The following is a 22307-nucleotide window of genomic DNA, read 5'->3' as shown; positions in this document are numbered from 1 at the left end:
TCAATCACATCAGCCTGAGCAGAGCAGGTTGTTCCTCTGGAGAAGAATCAGGGTTTGTTGGTTAAGGGCCACCCATCAGTGCTGGGAGGTCAGAGTCTCAGCTCTGGGGAACTGGCATAGCCTCACTGCCTGTCAGAAAAGCATCACTTCTCTGGTATTTGGAGGGTGGGTGCTCAGAACACATGCAGGGAGGAGAAAAGGTGAAATGCATCGAAACACCAAGAAAAACCCCAGGAAAAGCTTCTCTAGGCTGTCCCACCTGAGTGTCTGAAGGCTGAGTGAGGAAGGTGAGGAAGGGAGCCTTCTGCATGGACATCGAGGTGGTGTGAGAGGGTCTAACAGGTTTCCTGCTGTAAAATGGTGCTGGGACTTAGAACAGTAATTATTTGGGGTAAAAAAAAAAACAACAAATCAACACATAAGAAATTCACATAAATCTAATTTTCTGCTGCGATCACCAATCTGACAGTAATTGTGCGGCATGACCAAACTGCTGCAAGGCCTTCACAATGGTATGTTTAATATATATTAATGTATATATTAAATGTGATTTCCAGACACGTTAGGGCTTCTCAAGGAGAGTGCAGATAAGGCACAAGCTGGGAGGCAGCTGGCCCAAGCATTCTGCAGGAGGAATGTGTGGGCACAGAAATCTGCAGGGCCTTGATTTTCCTTTCACTTGTGTTTTTTTTTGCTCCTGTGCTGTTCTGTCACCCTCAGATGTGTTAGCATTTGATTTGCACCAGTAAAAGAGCTGAATCCCAAGCCTGGCAATTAAAACCCACCAAGGAAAGCCTAGGGTATGTTGAAGAGCAGCATGGTGAGCATGGCTCCAGAGCAGCTGCTGGAAGGATGGTGAGAGGAAGACCTGGCACAGAGGCCTGCAAAGCCCTGAGCAGGCATCCACACAGCCAGATGGTTTCACAGAGGCTTTAGCAGTGCTTTGCTCCTTTCCTAAGGCTATGTGAATACTCCTGGAAGTCAAATGCATTCGTTTCTCCTCCTCCTGCAGTCAGAACCTGACTCTTTCCCATCTATCCCACTCCCATGTCAGCCAGGTTCATCCAGGCTCATGCTGGTTTCCCAGTGGCTGAGCGCAGTGCCCCTGGAGCTGTGATCCATTGGTGCCAGGAGAGTCTACACTCACAGGTTTTAAGGAAGCTGTCTCTTCAGTTTGCTCATAGGCTCTACCTTCAGAGCTGTCCAACTTGTTAACATTTTAATGTAATGTGCTGGGAGTTTGGCTGATCTCATCAGTCCCCTGGTGTGTGGTGTCTGCTGAGGGACAGCACTGCCCTCCTGAGTGGAAACAACCCCCAAAACTATTCTGTGCCCAGTGAAAGTGCACAGGAGAGGAGCTGCCCAACATCTACCTGAATTAAGTATCTGGATCAACATCAGGCCAGTTGAGTCAAAGGGCATTTTTCCTTTAATTTCAGAGCTGTGGGATAGTGCCTCCACAACCTGCCAACCAGACCCTGGGATCCATCTGTAGGGTGAGGCATGGCAGTGAGCTGGAATGAGGGGGATATACTGGGCGTGAATAGGAAGGGCTTGGACTGAAATCTCAGGACTGCTGAACATTTCCAGAGAAGCTCTGCACACTCTATAGTGCACACAAGCAGAGCCCATGTGCTGTCCCAAGATATGGGATCCACCCCTCGGTTTGTCCTGGAGTCGCCACAGCAGTTGGCACAGCAGTGACCTTCCGTTGCCAGGAGAAGACAGCACATGATGTTCAGGGAGGAGAGGTCAGGTCTTTTCCTGTTTAAATGTTTTTAAAAAATGTTTGAGCATTTTAGTGGAAAAATTACTGAGGGAACCGTCCAAATAGGGAATCAGGAAATACTGCCCCAGCATAAATATAATTTTGACAGCTGAAATGAGAGGCAAGTGGTTGTCAGGTATGACTGGTAAGCATGTTGCTGGGCCAGTAGCTTGTGCTGAAGCTCAGCAGCCTAGGGACTTGTTCTCACTGCCAGGCACGAGGACATACCTACTCGGAAGTCGTTACTGTCTTGTGCCAGCTTGGATGTCAGAGCCAAGTCACTGGATGTCTTTCATCTTGGGTTCTCCTAGTGCAGTGCCAATAGTCAGTGAGATGTGTCCTTGAAGTGGGGAACTCAGTATTTCCAGCAGTGCATACTGAAAGCTATGACACTAAAATCCCAAGTTTGATGGAGTATAAATTAGTAGCAGACTTTCCAGTGCCAGGTTACCTGTGCAATGAAATTAGCTGTTCATATCATAATGTCAGCCCTTACTTGACTCTTTCTCCCCTTCAGCAAATCACTGAACCTCCCCAAGCCCCTTTCTAGCCATATGTTAAGTTGATGTAATGCTGCTTTTTAGTCTGTGCAATTACTCAATTACTCCTGCATCTGATTGCAAGTAATCCCTTAGGGCTATGATTCAGTTTTGCCCATTGATTTGCTGTGTGACCTTGAGCACCACATTAAATACACTTTTAACATTCAAAGGAATGGTGCTCATTTATGCTCATGAGCAGGCTATGCAAACTCCTATTCTACACCTAACTTTCCAAGCAGTCTACTTGTTGTTGAATGTGAAGTTTAAAGACAGATACTAACCTCTTCTGAAATACAAAAGAGATTTGGGAACCTAAGTTCCATTCAAATTCACCTCAAGCAACTTTCAATGGAGCTTGGAGAGTCTAAGAAATTTAGATACTTCTGAAAATGTCACCCTACCTGTATCTCCAGGGTCTGACACTACACAGACACCTGAATTATTAAGGCAAGTTCCCTTTGCTGATCCAATCTGATTGCTGTAGAGCTTGCAAAGCATTAAGTGTGCACATATTTAATGTCTGCTAATGCTGGAGTTGGGGATGCCTCAAAGTGAAAACTGTTGTGCATTTAAATGTGTTCTTCTTCAAAGCTGAGTGATAACAGCTCCCGGAGAGCCATTTTGCAGGGGCTGTCTGGTGCTTCTTTGCTTTCTTATTTTAGTCACCTGTGTGTTGTGTGCATTGGAGAGATGAGCTGTTGAATCAAGGGAGTGGTGTCTGAAGAGAGGCCTTCTGGAAGGAGTGGCCAAGGAAGAAGTGTGGATACCGCTTGTTCTGTCATTAGGATTGGCCCCTGCCCGTGATGATACAAGGTTTTTTAGTGTTTTGTGCATGTTTGTATGAGGAGCAGCTGTGGTTGCCTTTAACTTTGTTGGAAGATCGCTGTGAAATAACATGGACAAGAAGCAAACCTGTTTTCTGAACATTTTAAGAAATGTACATTAGGTTTTTGCATATGTTAATTGAAAGTAAATGAGGCTAGGAGAAGCAGCCAGTGTGGGTTTGACCTGGGACCATTCTGGGAATAAGCAAACACAAATAACCCTTTCCTAAAAATGTTCTTTGCAACCCCACCCTTCAGGAGTGATGTTCTGTGCAGCAATGCAAGTCTGGACAACGCTGGTAGCCAAAGGCTGAGCTTTAGCCCTTGTTCATGCTCAGCAGTTACTCTTATGGTACAAACAGCTCTCTAAAGCCAGGAGGTGAATTGCTGGGAAGCCATGTACCAGGTAGAGTGAGTGAGATTGCAGAGTCAGGCTGCTTGTCATCCCAGCCCCATGAAAAGCCATGGACTGGGGGACAACAGGTCGGAGAGGGAGCTCAGTGACAGCAGGATTTCATCCCCACTCAGTGTTCCTCTCTGTACCTGTACTGCAAAGGGTTTAAACTGCAGAGTCTCTGCACTGCTGTTAATGCATGCGTGTGGTGAGCAGCCAGCACACCTGCAGATAGGAGCTCAGCTGTGCAGGTTAGTTCTTGAATCTGTAAAGTGCTGCATGCTCCTTGTCTGTGAAGCAGCATAGAAATAAGTGTGATGTGTAATTCCTACAAATTCCCCAGCTTCTACATAGAAAGCCCTCAAACCACTGAACTAGTTACACAACACCAGTGAAGACAAGGGCAGTGATAGACTTCAGTGGTTAAAAAAAGTAAAGCTACCAGACCTCAGCTGTGTTCTGATTATTTTCTTTGAATTTGCGTCCTTTTCATTTCTTTTTTTATACTGAGATATAAATAATGTTAAATTCCACATCACCCATGGGTCTGAAATTTAGCTGTAACAAGGACTTCTGCCAACTTTTATAAAAGGATTTTGCTAACATGAAAGAAAAATAGCTCACGCATAATAAATACTCCTCCTGACCCATGTTATCCTTTTGCATTTAAGGTCAAACATCTCTGAATGGAAAAAAAAAAAAAAAAAAGATAAAGGGGATGCAGAGAGTCAGCTGCAACAACAACCCAAACCTCTGTGTGAAGGTCCTCCCATCAGGGTTTTGATTTTCAGACTGTTCACAGCTGCCACTACATTTTTTTGTTGGCCTGAGTCACATAAGCACTGGGCTGGTAGTGCTTTCCTTTCACTGGTGTAAATCTCGGTTGGAGCTTAAACCTTGACTTGACCAGGCACACATTTATCCCTGGGATCTCAGCAGGACAGCATGTGGTATAAAATTAATCACGGATGTAAATCTATGCAGGACTTCTGCCCAGTTCTGCGAGTCTGACTTCAGATGACCTCAGAGCAGTTCCTCTGGACTTCAGCTGGTGCAACACAGGCCAAATTTGGCTTAGTGCATTCTGCTGTACCCACCATGGAGGTTCCAGCCAAGAGCAGCTATTTGATAAGAAACTGATCATTTTGAAATTATTCTGGTCCTCTTTTTCTTAGTAATATGTATCTTCCTCCTGCCAGAGAAAACACCTACGGCTTTCATAATCAGCTTACTCTGCTGCTGAGCTGATTATGTGTTTTGAATGGTTAAGTAGATGTTAATTTTGCAGATGAGTATTAATACCTTTCTCCAAGCCCATGTCCTCATGATTCAAGGAAGACTAGCACGTATTTAAGATGTGAAGCATTCTGGAGGTGAGGTATTATCTTACAGTGGCCAGTTTCAAATTCTCCTGATGGTTAAGTGTAGATGCTAAAAATGCACTTGAAAGAGGACTGGCTGGTTTAAAAGACTGGTAGCAGGAAAGAGCTTCTGGGCAGTTGGGGACTGCTCTGAGGTCCATGTGCTGAGACAAAGTGTGGCCAGGCTGAGGAGGCCAGGCTGCTTTCTGCCTGCCACCCTGAAAGCTGCTGGGCATGACAGGGCCAGGATGTGCTGTGCTAACCATGATCTGAAGCTGGCTTTGGGGGGCTGCTGTTCTGGCAGCCTACCAAGCTGTCCCCCAAGGTGCAGTTTCCCTCAGAGGAAACATCAGTTTGCAGAAATTTTTCTGATCCAACACCATCTCTTTTGACCAGGGAGAGGCCGGACTTGCATGAATATTTGGCCACCTCCATGAGCTGTGCATGCCCTGACACTGCTCCTCACATGGAGACACCTTTCTTTATATTTCCTGCTGTTGGTGCTCACTGTATTGATCCTTTCAGACTCTACTGCTGCTTAGCTGAGCTTTGAGCAGTAACAGGGGCCTCAGGGAGCACAAATGCATGTCCCAGGATCTGCCAGTTTGAAGACTATCATGACAGCAGTGGCTCCTACTCGCAACACCTGAGAGCCAGTTGAAAAGTAGTTATTTCTACTTGCCAGGCTGGTTTACCCAGTCCTGTGTTCTCATGAGCAGACAAGGAGCACAACCTTCCAGCTGGGGAGTGAAGACACATGGGTCCCCCACTAGCCATCACCCTGGCCAAAGGGCTGGCCATACCCCCAGTTTTCCTGGGCTTTCTCCACCAACCCTCTGGAAAGGGAGTGCCGCCCTTTGATGCTCACGACTGTGTTGACAAAAGGGCTGAATTCCTCTTGTTTCTTGAAATAAACTTCCAAAACCCTTGACCTTCCTGAGCTGGAGGGATATGTTTACAGATTGTTTAATTCCATTTGTCTTCCTGAGCGTGTGAGAGAGCTGGCAGAGTGGTTCAGGGATGGGGAGCCAGGCACAGTGGTGTGACCAGCCCATGCTGAGATCATAGATAAAAGACTAACTAATCAGTCCCATCCACTTAGCAATTTTCAACCATTCCTGTTAATTTTTGGAGGGGTGAGGAAGGGAATTATTTAATGGAATGCCCTGTGGTTTTTTCCTTTATATGAACTTCACAACACAGCAGTATGCCAGAAAAAAAATCGCCTGTTTGTATTGTTGTTTGTACAGTGTTATGTATTATACTTGCAGTATCTTCCAGGACACCAATGCTTGTAGACTTCCAGACAAATACCAGGAGATAATTCTGCAGCAGCTCTTCTCTAGTGTTACACCATCTAAACTCTAGATGGTGTATCTGAAGTCAGGGCAGCCAGAAGAAACAAAGCTTATCAGAGGACAAAAGAGGCAAAACACAAGGAATGGAGGTTACTGGTGTACCTGAAGTGTACAGCTTTATTTAAGGGCCTTAGCAGCTGCAAGAAGCTCTGTAAGACAGAAGCCATCTTTGCTCTGAGGTTGTAGCTCTAGGAGGTCTCATGGGTGCCATCACCAGATACTTGTAAGGAATGTCACCATTTTCAGGACTCTTAGCATGAGCAGCATGGCAGGAGAGGAATTGCTAAGGGTAGCTGACTGAGGATAATGGAGAGTAGGATGAAATTGAGAGGAAAAACTTAATTGGAATTAACTAGCTGAGAAAAGCCTCTTGATCTGCCAGACAGTGAAATTGCCTCCCAGGAGCCATGGTATAGTCCCAACCACGTGGGCATTTAAAGCCAGTCTAATGTCTGTGATTCCCTGAGTTAACTGGAGTATCTCGATAATTGGAACTGACACAAGGATTTATCTTCTTTGATTGACTAGCTTTCGTAGAGGCTCTTCTCTTTGTGGTACTGCACACAGCTTTCAGGGCAGCTGTTTGCACTTAAACTGCCAGAAGCTGACAATATGTATCCATTTCAGCTCTTCCAGTGCTTTCTTTGAAAAAAAACTTGAATCACTGGAATAGACAGTACTAATCAGTCTGTAGGAAAATGGAGCATCCTTACCTGGGGCTCACTGCTGTAAATCTTTTTGTGCCAATGCTCAGTTACCATACAGCAGTAGAAAGCTATTTAAGTGCGTTACTGCCAAATGCCCAATCAAACTGAAAAACTGGGCTGATATTGACCAAGTAAATAAAAGGAAAAGGTGTTTTGCCAAATGTATAAAAACAAATGGTTGGTATTTCAGCAGAAGCTCCTATTTACAACAGAGAAGGATTAATCCCACTAAGATGATGGGAGTGATATCCCGTGCTGATTTCAGAAAAGACAGTGTGTGGCAGCAAGCTGGTCCCAAAGGCTAGAGGTTTGTAAGGAGGTTTTGTGTTCAGCATTGTCTGTGCACCTGCTGTGTGATTTTTGCAAGGGCAGCACATCTCCTTTCCTGCTCTGCCTTCTCTGATTCAGCAAAGCTCTTCAGAGCAACAACCCTCCCCCTGGATTTTGGTCCTTTTTACAAAATGCAGATAGGACCTGGGGAACTGAGATGCCTCTTTGGTGAAGCACAACACTTTGGAAATCTGAATTTACAGAAACATTATGTCTCAAGCTGATTAGTGTATGAGACTTATGAGATATGCCTGCATGGTTGGAAGCAGACAGAGGAATAAGCTATTGCTACCACATTAGATCCACTTGCCATGGTTGCTAACTGCAGCACCTGGACAAGCTTCGGGTAGTTGCTTATGGCTGTTACCTCATGCCTGAAGGCTGTAGGAGATCTGACTCCCAGCCTGACTTCTCAGCTTAGAGACACAGGCTCTGAGAAGCACCCCAGCCCATAAGTGTACATTTCTATGGAGAAAAGCTGTGAAACTCAGTCGACAAGAAAAGAAGCTAGAGTTGTGGTGCTGATTCTGTTGCAGGCTTCCTTTGAGCAAGTCAGTTCTCTCTCTCTGGCTGTTTCCTCAGTCTTGTCCATTTGGCAGACTGAAGGGCAGCTGCACTGTCCTGCCAGTGTCTGCAGCACCTGCAAAAAGGAAGCTTTATTCTCTGATGGTTTCTCTACTGCTTCAAGCTGGCTGGTCACTAATGACCTTTAAGGTCACTACTGGGTAGACGTGCACGTTCTCACTCCTGCAGGCTCCTCCATTGGCCACAGCCAGTGCAGGCTGACAGGGAAGGTGTGGGGGTGAGACATGTCCCCTGCACCAGGATGGATGTGTGTGAGAGAGATTGTTTTTTTGCACACTCTCCCTGTTACAGCTTCCTGGCCTTGCGTGGTGAGACAGAGGAAGCAAGAGAGCAAGCCAGATGAGGAAACCCGAGGTCTCCTCCCACAGGGACACATCCCCAGGCCCTGTTGGGAGCCTGCAGCCCAGAAGGGACATGGGACCAAGGGGGGTTGCTGGTTCTGAGGTGGGCACTATGGCACTGCCCTGGGGAGGCACCGCTCCTTCACAGCTCATACCCAGCAGGCAAGAGATGCAGCCTGGCCAGTGAGCCCGGTGCAGATCCCCATCCCCACAGAGACCCCTCATCCCCACATGCCAGATACATCCCGGCCCCAGGGCCTCTGGTTTTGGGAAGGTGCTACACTTCTCTCTATTGCAAAGCATTTATTTTCACCAGCTGTCAAGGTCTTCAAGTATGGAGATCCCAGTCTGCCTTCCTGTATGATCAGTTGTGCTGTTATGCCTCTGCTGTTAGTTGTAAAGTCTTCCCAGTAGATCATGTGTTCTGCTGAGCCTCATTGCCTCTGCATATGGGCTCTTGGGTAAATCAATTAAATACTTTTTTCAGAAGAAAAAAACCCTTCCATCCAGAGTGCCCCATTGAACCAATTGGACGTGGATTGAGAAGGACCTAACGGAGAGCCCATTAGCTGCTGAGCATGTACCAAATCCAACTGGTGATGGCCACCAACGTGTCCAAGATAAAGAGCCTGTTGTTAGCAGGCCCTGCTGCCACTTCAAACAGCCTGCAGCAGGAGCAGCAAGTAGCCTCTTTATTTGCTCACCTCTTGGCTTTTGCTTCTGGCCCACCATTTCCAGGCTGGTTTCCCACACCTGCTCTCCTTCCAAAAGTCCCTGAAGAGTTCTAGCGTGAAGCTGCCAGCTTATGGCACAAGCCACAAATCCTGCTGCTTCCCGTGTTCAAGAGTGCAAATAAATAAATATTGGTTGTAAAATGATTCAGTCTTTATTAAATTTAGCTAGACTACTTGGCTTTTAATAGCATCAGCCCTGAATTACACTTCTGGACTAGACACAGTGCAGAGATGAATGTCCTTTAATTTGTTCCAGAGTAACTCACCATTTAATTTAACTGAGCAGTTCCTTGTTCTCCTATTCTGGAATGATGGATTGTGAAATGAACTCCTTTAAATTAATCCAGACGCTGGATTTCTGTCAGCAGAGTAATCTTTCTCAGTGGCATGCTAAGTATGCTTTTAAAAGGTATGGTGAATATGAATGATATGCACTTGGTTGATGATTTAAGTGTTTACACTTTCCAAACATTGCAGAAAAAACAAATATGGCTTAGCTGCATTTTTATAACCTTTCAGAAGTGATCAATCAAGCAACATCAAAGGGACTTAAATGGATTTCTAAGTTTGATGGTGAGGGCAACTCCCCTCTCATTAGAGAACCATCAATTTGGAATGGGGCTGAGCAAAGCTTAGAATATTTCTGATTGCAGGGCTTCCATAGATCATCCAGAAAGCTTTCTATTGGAGCCATTAATGGTAAGATATTTCATGTGAGTGCTGTCACTGCTTATGCTGGCTTCATGTTGCAAGGGAATGGTGCCCATTTTTTTTTTCCTTTTGCTTCTTTTACTTCTTGAAGTGGGGCATTTCTGGAGAGAAGCAGGGAGGGATGTATGAATATGTTGTATTTCTACACAAGAACTACAAAAAGTTATAGTGAAGTTGAGTAAGTGATATTGATGCAAACCAACCCATCAGGTCCTATCAGCTCAGACTCTCCCTCACTCTGTGTTATCAAAGGCAAAGACTGTCTGAATGCCACAGCTAGAAACTGCTCAGCATTCCCTGGGTCCAGCTGGAACCTGACAGCAATAGTTATTCTTAAATGTGGGAAGACAACACAAATCCTCCTGTCACTGAAATATGTGGCAGCACTTTTTAGGCAAACGTAAATGTCCCTAAACCTTTAGCAAGACATGAACTGCATTACACACTTGCCTACCCATTTTTTTCTTGGCAGGTTTACCCCTACATAAAATGGCACATCTAACAACTGACTTGGCTGAAATCTGAGTTCTTACTTTGTATGTCGGGAGAATGTGTTGGAAAGGGCGTTTGGAATCGGGCAGCCTTAATCCTTTTACTTCACTGCCAGTGGTAGACACAGGGATGGTATCTTCTCTGCAAAACAGATTTAGATCTTACTGAGAAGTATGTAAAAGGCTAGTATTATCCCAAATATTAAGTCAAGATGTTTTGCAGAAAGTGAGAAACTGAGCACAAGGTGATTTTGTGTGCTGACATCCTAATATCAGCAGGATAATGTTCTTTTTTCTTGCTCCTTCCAGGGCCTTTTATGTATTTAATGCATACTTGACTTGTTACCTCACCTAGGTGGCTAATGTGTACCTCATACCTTCCAAGTGGGACTCTGCACCAGCCTATGACATTTGGCTCAAGTAATTTTGTAGATACTGGGCAAGCAGAGAAAATAGCATGTGTGTTTTCTACTATTCTGACTTAGCCACCTTTATCTGCCTCATTGCTTAAAAAAAAACAAGGTGAAGAAATGAAGCCTGCTTCATGTTTCTTGCCAGCCTTCTCTCAGGACAACACATAGTGTTGTGACCTGTCAACTCCATGTCCTATTATAGCCTACACAGCCAAGCCATCTAAGGAAAAATGGTTTGGCTCCATATGCCAGGAGTTGTGCTGTGCCTGGACACAAACAAGAACGTACACAGTGTCCCGTCGTAAGCAGGCTGGCACCAGGCTTGGCTTCAGTCTTAGGCAAGGGTTGGGTCCTGCTGAAAGCTGAAGTGAGCTAAAGTGAATCAGGGTCTTTTGATCTGAAATGCTTTTATTAATGGGTTTTAGTGGCTTGGGTGGTTTAGTGCCAGTGTTTCTTTTTTAAACATCTTGAGAGCGTTCTTCTTCAAATTAAAAAATGTGTGAAATACTCTTCTTTTGAGTTTCAGAAGTCTGTTATAGAAAAGTAGTTCAAGAACCAAGCCAAAGGTGTTAAGGTCTCAAAATGAAGCTTCACGGGCCTTGCTGTGTTTCCAAAAGAGAAACTGATTATAAAATTGCTTTACAGTAGTGCTTGGATAGTGGATGGCTTTTACACCCATCACCAGTGGAAACCTTGTTGTTAACTAGATATCTAACAGAAGATGAAGCCATGTATCTTAAATGTATATTAAATGAGAATTAACATTCTTTTGTCTTCAAACTGATGTGTGATAAGAACTCAGTCTTTAGGCTTTGGCTTACGGCCTTTCTTAGGGCTGGCAAAGGTTTGTTAGCCAGAACAGGTGATTTCAGCTCTTCTAGGAGAGGAGCTGGGAGAGGCTCAAGGACCTGGCAGAGATCACAGAACCCAAATCAGGTGTTGATGTGTGTGGTAGTGACTTTGGGTTGTTCTTTATCCCCTAACACTCAAATCATGACTGCACCATGATGAAAGCTTGGTGTCTCAGACAGTTGCATTGTGAGTACCCAGCTTGTCTCGCACAGGTTGTTTTGCCTCGGTGCCAAGAGCCTCTCAGACACTTGCCAGGGCCTTTGCATAAGCTGGTGTGAGGCACAGGCCACTCCATAAGCAGCTGCAGTGCTGTGCTCGCTTTGGGTTGACCAGCTTGGGTACTTTGGACATTTCTGGTTGTCTTCGAAACATGTAATGCTGATAGAAATGTTGTTTAAATATTTGTGAGTTATTTAAATATAGTGCGTCAAATAAGCAGTCTTGTGACGCCCGGCAGGTCTGGCTCAGAGGAGTGCTTTGGTGAAGGAGGAAGAGGTCAGCACGAGTTATGTACACAACTTAAACTCTGACGAGAGACATGCTGGATCCATAAAACACAGGGCAAAAGGAGGGCCCTGGCCCCTGTTGAAAGGCCCCAGTGCAGGTGGGGCTCGTGGGGAGGGAGCTGGGTGGCACTGAGCAGCTGCAGCCGTAGCTGGGCTCCAGCCTGGCTGCAGGGATGCTCAGCCACCAAGCAGAAATGTTCTCTGGGACCTCGAGGACAGGCAGACTGTGCTGGGGCTGCCCCAGTTTTGAGATATTTAGGCTCTCTTAATATTTCACTTGTTTGGTGCCCATCTGCATTTTTAGCAAACTAAATTTTGGTTAAGCTCAAGGGACTGAATTTGCAACCCAACATGATGAAGGTCTTTTGGCAGTTTCTTCTCAAAAGTATTAGATGGAGCGTTTTAGGGTGGGACAGGTGGTTGTGGGACAGAGGGGAAATGGGATTCCTGTGGTAGATGTGAGAACTGGACATTATCTATTAATTATAGTAAATGTTTTTTATGAGCTTTAAAATATTCATACAATGCTTTAAAGCCTGCTTTCATAGGTGAAGTGCATTCTCTTCTTTCAATAAACAATTGCCATGTAGAGATTAAAATAAGGTACCAGGCATTGCTGAGATTCATAATAGTCTGTTGAAAAGGCTGAGCCTCCTATAACATCTGAATCTAGTTTCATGTTGCCTTTAAATTGATTTGACGCCAATTCCAGACCTACTGTAAAAAATGAGATACATGATTAGAGCACCACTGTCATCTTTCCAAGTTTTTTCCACTTTTTTAGAATTACTGCAAAGGAAATTATTTTTAAAGCATTCAGAATATTGACCTGTTTCTTGGCTCTTGTTACAATCTATATAATGGCTGTAACTGGAGATCCTCTGTAGTTACCTGTCTAGACAGCACATTTTTTACATTTTTTAAATGGATTTACAAGTTACTACTGCAATTTTACTCTTTGCCTTACAGATTTTGATCTGTAGTCTCTATTTGTTTTATCCCCATTGGTTGTTTTTTTCTTGTTCTCCTTGACATCTTCTCATGTAAAGTGCCAAAATGCCAAAGAAAAGGTTTCTCAGCTTCTCTGAGGTCCAGATACAAGCTGTTCAGCTTTTCAGATTAACATGCTACATCTACTTCTGGAATTTGTTGTGGCTAGTCATTGAAATCTTTTGGCTATTATTTCTTCCAAGCAGCAATTGCATTTTCAGAAGTTTACTATAGGCCTAATATTAGTGATTCAAATGAAAAGTTTAAACATATGTCATAGAAAAGAATGCTGAGGAAAAACAACAACAACACAGAAAAAGCATTGTGGAGGTTTCTGGAAAGGTCTCAAAGATTTCAAAGAATTATCCTATATTGATGATGAGCCTGAGCCAGGAAAATAGCAAATTATACAAATTGTATAATAAAATCTGTCCATATAATAACAGATTTGGCTCAAATCGGCTACCACACTTTTTTTTCTTCTCTGTTGTTGCCACTTTCCTGGAAATAGATTGGGAAATATATTTGAAAATAGTCTCAGCCTATGGGAGGAATGCAAAGTGAGCAAAGTTGCTGTGGTGTCAGTTGTTGGTACCAAACAGCAGATCTGCTGCCTATAGGTGAAAGCTTGACATGTGACCTGCTCTAATGAGAGGAAGATTGAAACATTTAAATGGAAATAGGGGCACAGGTGTTTAAAAGAGTGAAGATCAAACCAAATCATTGTAACCTGCTGGACAAGGGAACAGTCCATGCTGTTTTCCAGGTTCAGCAATTCCACATTTCCTTTCTTAACAAACTAACATAGTTGGGATTATTGTAGCAGCAGATAAACAGCTGTGTTAAAAGGACAAACCATGAGGCTATCTTTGCTGTAATCAACAGCTTTTTGACTGCTATGGACCCACACCATTTAGCCTTGATTTTCAGGGGGAAAAATCTGCTCTTAACTTCAGGGGGGCATTGAATGTGCTAATTTTCTCATAATTCTGTCACACAGATGCTTTCTGACAGAAAGGCCAGAATGATCACTGGATGCTACTTTTATAATATGATGGGTTAGTGTTTTGTCTTCATCTCTCAACACCACTGCACTGTATCCAAGAATCTATTTTTATCATTATTATTTTTCTCTTTTTAAACAAGGTTAAAGACATTACTCAGCTTACACTTGTCACAGGAGAAGAAAAATAGTCACGCAGTCTAGATTTTGCTCATAGATCTTTGCTCCCTGAAGTAGACACACCAGCAGTTTGTCTGATCTGCCTTGTGTCATGGATGATAAAGTTACAGTCTTTGTCCTTGGGAAAATACTTCTCAATCAATGGATTTTCTTGTCAGGATGTTTTTTGTTTTATTAACCTGTTTGGCTTTTTTTCTTAATTTTATCTGATCATTGCCTGTATTAAATCCTTTTCTATTGAGCTTATTGATTTTCTTCTCTGGAACTGATAATTCTTCCCTGCTACCTGTAATATTAATCTCTTTTAACTCTGTCTTAATGTATTGCCTGTGTTTTGTTCTGCATTTTTCCTCCCAACTGGTCTAACTCCTTAATGAATTATGCAGCTTTTCTCTGAACAACCTGTTTCCATAGAAATATCTTTCTTGGTGCCTACCAGTATAGTCACAGCTGAAGTTACATTTCTTGACCTCCTGTGTAAGTTTAAGATCATCAGCAAGGAAAATGGGAAACAATTAGTTTGGGATCTTACTAGGAGTATGTCAGAAATGAAATTCCATTCAGTGTTGATTCCTAAAAAGTGTTTGTTGTGGGAGGAAGTAAAAGGGAGTGATGGGAAGACAGGAGTGAGGTGATCTCTGGTAAATGTATCTGCATGGGAAATATTTCAGTGACATGAGAATTAAAATATGTAAGAAGCTTGGCTTTAATGAGCTGTGACTCCATTTCTTGGTAGAGTGCCTGTCTGAAAAAACTCCAGAAACTTGGGGGTTTTGTACAGTTTTGGTTAAGTATGAGTGAGGGGTTTAGGAGTGGCAGGCTCGGTTTTGAAAACAATTCATTTTGTTCATGCAGTATTTTTTGAAGTTGTTTAAAATGTCCAGCTCTGGGCTTGTCTTTCACCACATTTGAGCAATGTCAGTGTCTAAGCAAGGTGGAAGGTGCTGTGTGCAGGATCTCTACACGTGCTGCCCTGCAGGAGGCTGAGGGCTCTCTTCCTTGGTCAGTTATGTCAGCTGCAAATGCACCCATTAGAAGAGTTCTGGAGAGTCCTAAGCAAGGGCAAGTGGTTTCAGAAAAGAGGGAATCAAGTACTAATGACTCTTTGGGGAAAAAAATACCATTTTCCAGGCTTCACTGTGAAGCTTCACTGTGAAAATGGTGGTTCCAGTGTGTGGGCTGAGCTGCCTCTAGTCAGAGGCTGGTGCAAGGATCCACCAGGTTTCTTGTGCTACAGGGTGGATAAAATGATCAAGAGAGTGGAATGCAATTCCTTCCTCAAAAGCCTTGAGAAACTCCTCACTTAATGCTATATCATACTGAAATAGCCCCACATAATATTTTCTGTAAGCTGTTTCTAGGAAGCTGGCTTTAAGTTTGTTGTTAAAGTAACTTAACCACCTAAAAGAGAGAAAATGAGCATTTTAGGGCTGTGCAGTGTCATCTCATGGCAACTGCCCAGAAGAAAACAAAAGTGAGGGAGAGAAACTGCATTGTCTTGTTGGAGCCTTTCTGTCATGTGGAAGTAGTCTACTGATGCTATCCCCACATTTAGATTGTACAATCTGTTTTCCTAACACAAGCACATAGCTGAGAAGTGAATCAAGTGCAGGGAGTGCACTTTTTATACGGCTTTGGGTGGGTCAAGCAAAAAGCATTTTCTTAGTTAATCACAGCTAAACACCGTATGTCACACTACCTTAGTATCTTTTGTAGTTTGTAGCCCAGTGCCAATATCAAGCATCTCTTTCATTGTGCCATACAAATTGCCAGTTTAGGAATCAAGTGCATGAAAAATGAAGAAGTCTGTGCAAGTTTTGTTTGATTGCTATATGGAAAGCAAATCTAATGCTAATGAAACATGCCTGTGAATTGCAGCTTCATTATGGTTTAATGAACTTCGATGCATGACTTCACTTCTTAAATTTTCATTTTAAAAAGAAGAGGACACAATCCAGAAGAATTCTTGTTTTAAGTAGACATTTTTTGCTTATCCATTGCATTCAATCTCCTTTTTTTCTGCTATGTTTTAAATTCCAAACTCTAAGAGCCTGAATGTTACCAGAAGTTGTTTTACAGGAATTGAGAGCCTCATTTGGTTATCTGGAGTGGTTCATGGAGTTTGAATTCTCTTTTGACCTCTGTAAATTAACATAGCATCCCACCTTATGTCTGCTCTATGTGCCTAACAGTCCAGCAGCTATAAAGTTACTAGTGGTTTAAATTAACTTCCAGGGAAATAATTGTAAGTGTATTAGCACTTTGGGTATGTTTTTCAAAGACCAGCCTCCATGACACTCTGAACCTTGCTGAGTATCCCCACACAACAGGTGCTCAGCTTGCACAGGCTGATGGTGTATTTTTATTAGAAACCTACAGTTCTGTGTTGCTCATCTTGGCTTAAGAATCGGACCAAATCTTTTTTATTTCTTCTTTTTAAATTTAATGTGACAAAATAGATGATCTACAGCTTTTTGGGGGAGGGAAGGGCTATATTAGGTCAGGTCAGTAAAACAGCACCATTAAAAGCAGAAAATCAGCAGCAATGAACTGCAACAAATGCAGAGAGATCCTAAGTTGCAAAGGTCCCAAAGTGGGCTAATGTTTTTAGCACACAGGTTCATTGCACAACTGCATATGAATTTTTCAGACCACAAACTACTTTTTGTCTAGACTAAGACTATATAAGAAAAATAAAAATAAAGGTTCTGTCTGTTCCATGAAAGCTGGTGTTGCAAGGGACCTAATTGCAACACAACAACCACGTAGTGTGGCTGGGTCACACTCAGGAGCTGGGATCAGACACTGGGTTGAATCACAGGTCCCAGCTCCTGTGCCATCTTAAATCAAAAAGAAAGAAAGTGCTGCTAGGCACAGTGACTCCTGTGCAGGATGCAATGTCAGTCTGAATGTTTGTATGCAGTGTAGAGGTAACCTTGTAGTTATTTGCTAGGCAGGAAAAAATGGATATCTAATTTTGTACGCATTTAGTAATCTATCAAAATGACATGGGCAAAATGTTAAAACAGTGAGGTATGCCAGCAGCTTAGCCATGAATCATAGAATGGTTTTAGGTTGGAAGGGACCTTACAGATCACCTAGTTCCAAACCCCCTGCGTGGGCAGGAACACCTCCCATTAGAGGTGTTGCTCCAAGCCCCATCCAACCTGCCCTTCAACACTGCCAGGGATGGGGCAGCCACAGCTTCCCTGGGCAACGTGGGCCAGGGTCTCACCACCTTCACAGCAAAGAATTTCCTTCTTATGTCTAACCTAAATGTCCCCTCTTCCAGTTTTGATCCATTCCCCCTTGTCTTCTCACTACAAGCCGTAGTAAAAAGTCCCTCCCCAGCTTTCCTGTAGCCCCTTCAGGCACTGGAAGGTGCTCTAAGGTCTCCCCAGAACCTTCTCTGTTCCAGGCTGAACAACCCCAGCTCTCAGCCTGTCCTTATAGCAGAGCTGCTCCAGCCTTTGGGTCGTTTTCATGGCCCTTCTCTGGATTCTCTCCAGGAGCTCCCTATCCTTTTTATGTTGGAGGCTCCAGAATCAAACACAGTACTCCAGATGGGAATATTGCTTGCCCTCAGTTAGTCCTTCACTCTGAATGGAGGTAACTGGAAGGGGCTAATGGCTCTGCATAGCCAGCTGCCCCATGGTGTCCATCCTGCGTGCTGTGCGGCGCGATGCCACCCCAGTGGCACAAACAGTGCTAGTACTGGCATTTTCTAGAATGAAGGGAAACTCAGTGCCACACAATGGAAGAGCAAGGAAAAAACGCTTGTTTTGGTTTTCCTCACTTCTGTGCTATAGGTGTACTGATATTGGCTCTATTAGAAGCAAGGAGTTACTGTTACAGTTCCTCTTAGGAATTTTACATCAAGTTATTTCTCAATCGTGTACAAGGGTCCTGTAAAAAAACATAACCTAAGGAGCTTCTGCGTCAGAGGAATGTTGTATCTGTTCCTGTTTTACTGCCAGCAGAACCAAAGCAGGGAAAAACAATGTATCTGGGGTGAGACAGCAGGGAGCTAAATCCCCTGTCTCTTGTCCTGTTTACCTGAATAAGAATTTTCAAGTATGGATTTGGAAATTATAGAGTCACACTCTCATTTTCCCTAAAGTCAATGGGAGTTAGGTACCTAATTCCTTTGAGTTCTTTGAAATTGTTGTAAAGCAAACACTCCTCCTCTGGCTTGCTCAGAAGCAATTAAAAGATCAGCCAACACTGGCAAGCCAGCTAATGTGGTCTGCAAAGAAAATGCCTCTAAACTTGCCCAGGTCCCAGTAACTGACATGGGAGGCTAATGACAAGGACCTGAGTAAAGATCCTCATGTCATCTTGGGAGCCCTAGTAATCAGCTTGGGAAGCTAATGCCAAGGAGCTGGATAAAGATGCAATTAAGGTTGCCCCCAAGTACTGGGTTACATTGCAATTCCCAGCTGTGATAACTGAAGAGTTGGCTGTGGTTCCAAAACACCAGCATGATAGTAAACTAGGAACTAAAGAACAAATATCTTGGCCTTTTCATTTTTCCAGACATTTATATTCACTATCTGCATGAAGCCTAAATTATCCTGGCAGAATTCCAAACAATAATGCTTTTTTATTCTCTTCCTCCAGTGGGTAAATAAAGTACAATTAGGCTTTGCTATTTTGCATTGCACAAGGGACAACAGAATGCACATTTCCACTTATTTATGATCCTTCTCAGTACTTGGAGATTTTGACAGTTTTACAAGTCCCTGACTGCTTACCCTGGTCAGCACAAACACCCTGCTCTGAAAGCAGCATGTTTGTGCCTTCAACATTGAGCAGATAACAGTTGAGTAAACAACACGTTCAGACTCTTGCCCTCAGTAAGAGGACTTTAGGAAAAAAAGTTCTTGAAAATCCTGTTGCAGGCACAATGCAGTTCTGAGGATCCTCAGGAAATCACAGTTTTAGTGCATTTTTCACAGACTGTGTATAAAATTAAGTACCTTAGTAGCAGCTGCAAGTCATAGGTAAGTAATACAAATCTTTATAGCCCCAGGATGATGCACAGTCCAGAAAGATGCTCTGGGAAACTTGTAATTTTTTCTTCAAACGGACCCTAAAAAAGCCTTGTGGCTTCCACCCCTGCCAGCACAACCTGTAAAGACAGTCCCTAAGTCCCTGCATAAAGGACTGCCAGCTCCCAGCCAGTGGTTCCTGAGCTGCATGAAAAATGCTTTGCAGAGTTTGCTGTGTGGCTGCCCAGTGTGCCCAGTGCTGGTGGACTCCAGCTCTGGAGGAGGCTGAGGGGGATGGTAGTTGAAGGGTGTGGATAGTGGGAGGAGGCAGCAGCACCTCACTGTGCTGTGCCAAATCAAGCAGGTTTTGAAGTGGGGGCTCTGGGCAACTGCTTGTCTGTTGCTGTTGTAGGAGTATCAGTGCTATGTGGAAAAAAAATTTTCCTATATATTGACAGAGATTTGGAAAGAGCAAAATTCTTTGGATTTTTTTTCTGTTTCGTTCCAGATGGGTGGAACGTATCATGGAATCAGAGTGGTTTGGGTTGGAAGGGACCTTAAAGATCATCAAAGTTCCAACCCCCTACATAGGCAGGGACACCTCCCACCAGACCAGGTTGCTCCAAGCCCCATCCAACCTGCCCCTGAACACTTCCAGGGATGGGGCAGCCACAGCTTTCCCGGGCAACCTGTTCCAGTGTCTCACCACCCTCATACATCATACAGGCAAAGTCAAGAGTCGGTCCTGCCGTATTTTCTGTTCTGTCTGTACTCACCTGGCAGGGGGACAGAGGCTGTGGGAGTGCCTCCTGGCTGGGTATGTGGAGAAAATCTGTTCCCTTCTCAAGCACTGCACTTCTGTACTACAGAAAAGTGGACAGATATGGTCCTGGATTAACTAATGTAGAGGTTTCCTGCAAACAAGCAGGAAAACCTCTCAAACTGTGTGCCTGTTGGCAGCTGAGCTGGTTGAGTTTTTCTAGGTGAAAGTCACTTTGTGAAGACTTTTAGTGTTAGACTGGTCGTCCTCCTGGCTCTTTTCTACCAATTTTCTTCCCTGATTTGCTCTGTGAGTACAATGATTGTGTTTTATCAGTCCTCTGTCTTGGCACTCAGTAAATGCTGTGTTATGATAAAGCTTATGATAAATTATGACACTGAGTATAGCAATAAATGTAGGCATAGTGTAGATAGGCTATTGTTGAAGAAATTAGTTTGTGTTCTGCAGTTTGAAAGAAAAAAAAGGAGTCATGCATCTGTCTGCTGTAGAAACACCCTTATCATGCTGTGGTATCACTTTATCCTCAGATGAAAAAGCCATAGAGTTTTGTGCAGGGAAGTCTTTGTTACAGATGGCATTGTCCAAATGAAGCAAGTGATAATGGAAATAATTTAAAGTTCAGAAGTAGAATAATAAAATCATGGAAGTTCTGTACGATTTTGACGAGTTTCTTCAGTCTGTTGCACTGATGGCAACTGAGCAGCTGGAGCCAAGCCAGCAGTGACTTTAAGTAGGTATGCATGTGAAGTGCCATGGAATCTGAACCTTTGAGTGTATGTGTAAAGAAAATAGTTTAAAGAAACAGGTGTGTTCCTCTAGCCTAGCATACTACATTTTAAGGTGCTTCAAAAATACTTCTGTCTGCTGAGCTTGCTTGATTTTAAGGTACTTTTAAATGTTTCTTTCAAAGTGGTCTTTGCTCTTTTGGTTGGTGTCTGTTGTAACATGTGTTGGAGCTGCAGACATGCAAGAAGCGTAGCATGGGAATACTCTCCTCTTCCACGGGCCCAGTAATTTCCAGTGTTTTCAGACTCTAGAGCCTGCTGGCATGTACTCATGCTAAACGTGTTTGTGCTTTTGAGGCATCTGGTGAGTGTTCTGTGGTTCTGTGAGGTTATATTCTGCTCCTGTGGGAACGTTACGGTATTGGCCATAGGGCTTTATGAATTGTGAAAATGAGCAGTTAATTCTTGACATCTGCTGTGCTGAAGTGACTGCCAAGTTGTGTTGGTAGTTGGCAAGGAAATAAATATTGATAGGCCCTAGCAACAGGTACTCCTGAGAACTCTTGTTCTGGGAATGCTTAGGCTGTGCCTCGTGTTATTAATGTCGTGATAGCATTCAAAGTTTATTTATAGGATTTGTTTGTGTCTTATCACCATCTCAGAACTGGAACGCATGAATGGGCTTTGCTGGGCAAGGGCATAGACAAGAGTATCATACACCCTCCTCTGGTGCCTCAGTTCAACAGACAGAAGCTCTGGAGCAGTCATTCCAACAAGGGACAGACAGCAGAGGAGTCTAGATATGAACAGATCCTGGGCATGCCATACATCGGGGCACATCAGCTGCCCCTGAGAGCTGGGCAGGGAAGCGGCTGTTGTAATATACAAAATCCTCTGAGAATCCACCAGATAAAACTGCTTATATTATGAAAGCACTAACCCTTTTGAGCACGGTGAGTGAACAATTTTATGTCTCTCCTTGCAGAAATTGAAGCCAGAGAAGCCTGCAACTGGCTGAGAGCTGCCGGCTTTCCCCAGTACGCTCAGCTCTTTGAAGGTATGATCTCAAAGACATGACAAGCAGCTGACACTGAATTCAAGTAGAATTGTTTGCATAAATAACCTTTCAGAACCTGACATTTTTTATGGAGGCACTTCCAAATTCTGTGATGTCTTCATGCGAGCCTGTAGAAAAATAGCAACCTGCCGTGTGTTCTTGTAAAAGTGACATCTTAAGTAGGTGAGCATGGACTCAGTAGAACTCTGTAAAGGGCCAGATCTTTCCTGCTTATTGTTAGACTGTAACTCAGCCAAATTTCTGCTTTTGTGATTTTTAGTTGCTTATAATTTTCTCAGGCTCTTTTCCTTGGAGTGTTGGGGTATTTTTTCCAAATCACTGATTGCAACCAAAACTCATCTAAGGCTCTCCAGCCTGTCATCTTGAGCAAGATTGCCTTCTAGTGAAAAAGAATGTTGGAAAAATGATCTTGCAATCACAAGTTTTAAAACAAATACTCAGAAGCAGCCAGCCAGAGTCAAACAATGCAATTCCAGTATATTTTCATGTTGTTAAAGCTACAAAAAGTGCTTATTGCTAGCAGGGGAGATACAGATTTGTTGAGAACTTGTATAATTTTCAAACACCTGTGCTTATACCTTAAAAGCGTTACTTTAATTTTGTTTGTTGTTACAAACACTGAATGTAACAAAAGCTTATCTA

The 22307-nt window shown here is 43.5% G+C and overlaps 1 protein-coding gene across 3 annotated transcripts in view; it reads left to right on the top strand.

Moving 5' to 3' along the window:
* Positions 1 to 22307, top strand: part of LOC127390112 (rho GTPase-activating protein 7-like) — a 39804-nt gene that overhangs the window by 4050 nt on the left and 13447 nt on the right. The window contains exon 2 of one of the 3 annotated variants that reach the window (XM_051631309.1): positions 21573 to 21644. In XM_051631309.1, coding sequence (XP_051487269.1) covers positions 21573 to 21644 — 72 coding nt within the window. Of the gene's footprint in view, positions 1 to 21340; positions 21645 to 22307 lie in introns of those variants that run through there. The other 2 variants (XM_051631310.1, XM_051631307.1) reach the window with 2 other exon arrangements.

This window comes from Apus apus, chromosome 13, assembly GCF_020740795.1.
Source record: "Apus apus isolate bApuApu2 chromosome 13, bApuApu2.pri.cur, whole genome shotgun sequence".
Taxonomy (NCBI): Eukaryota; Metazoa; Chordata; class Aves; order Apodiformes; family Apodidae; genus Apus; species Apus apus.
Note: the sequence above shows the minus strand (reverse complement) of the source record. Positions and strands in the feature narration are given on the sequence as shown.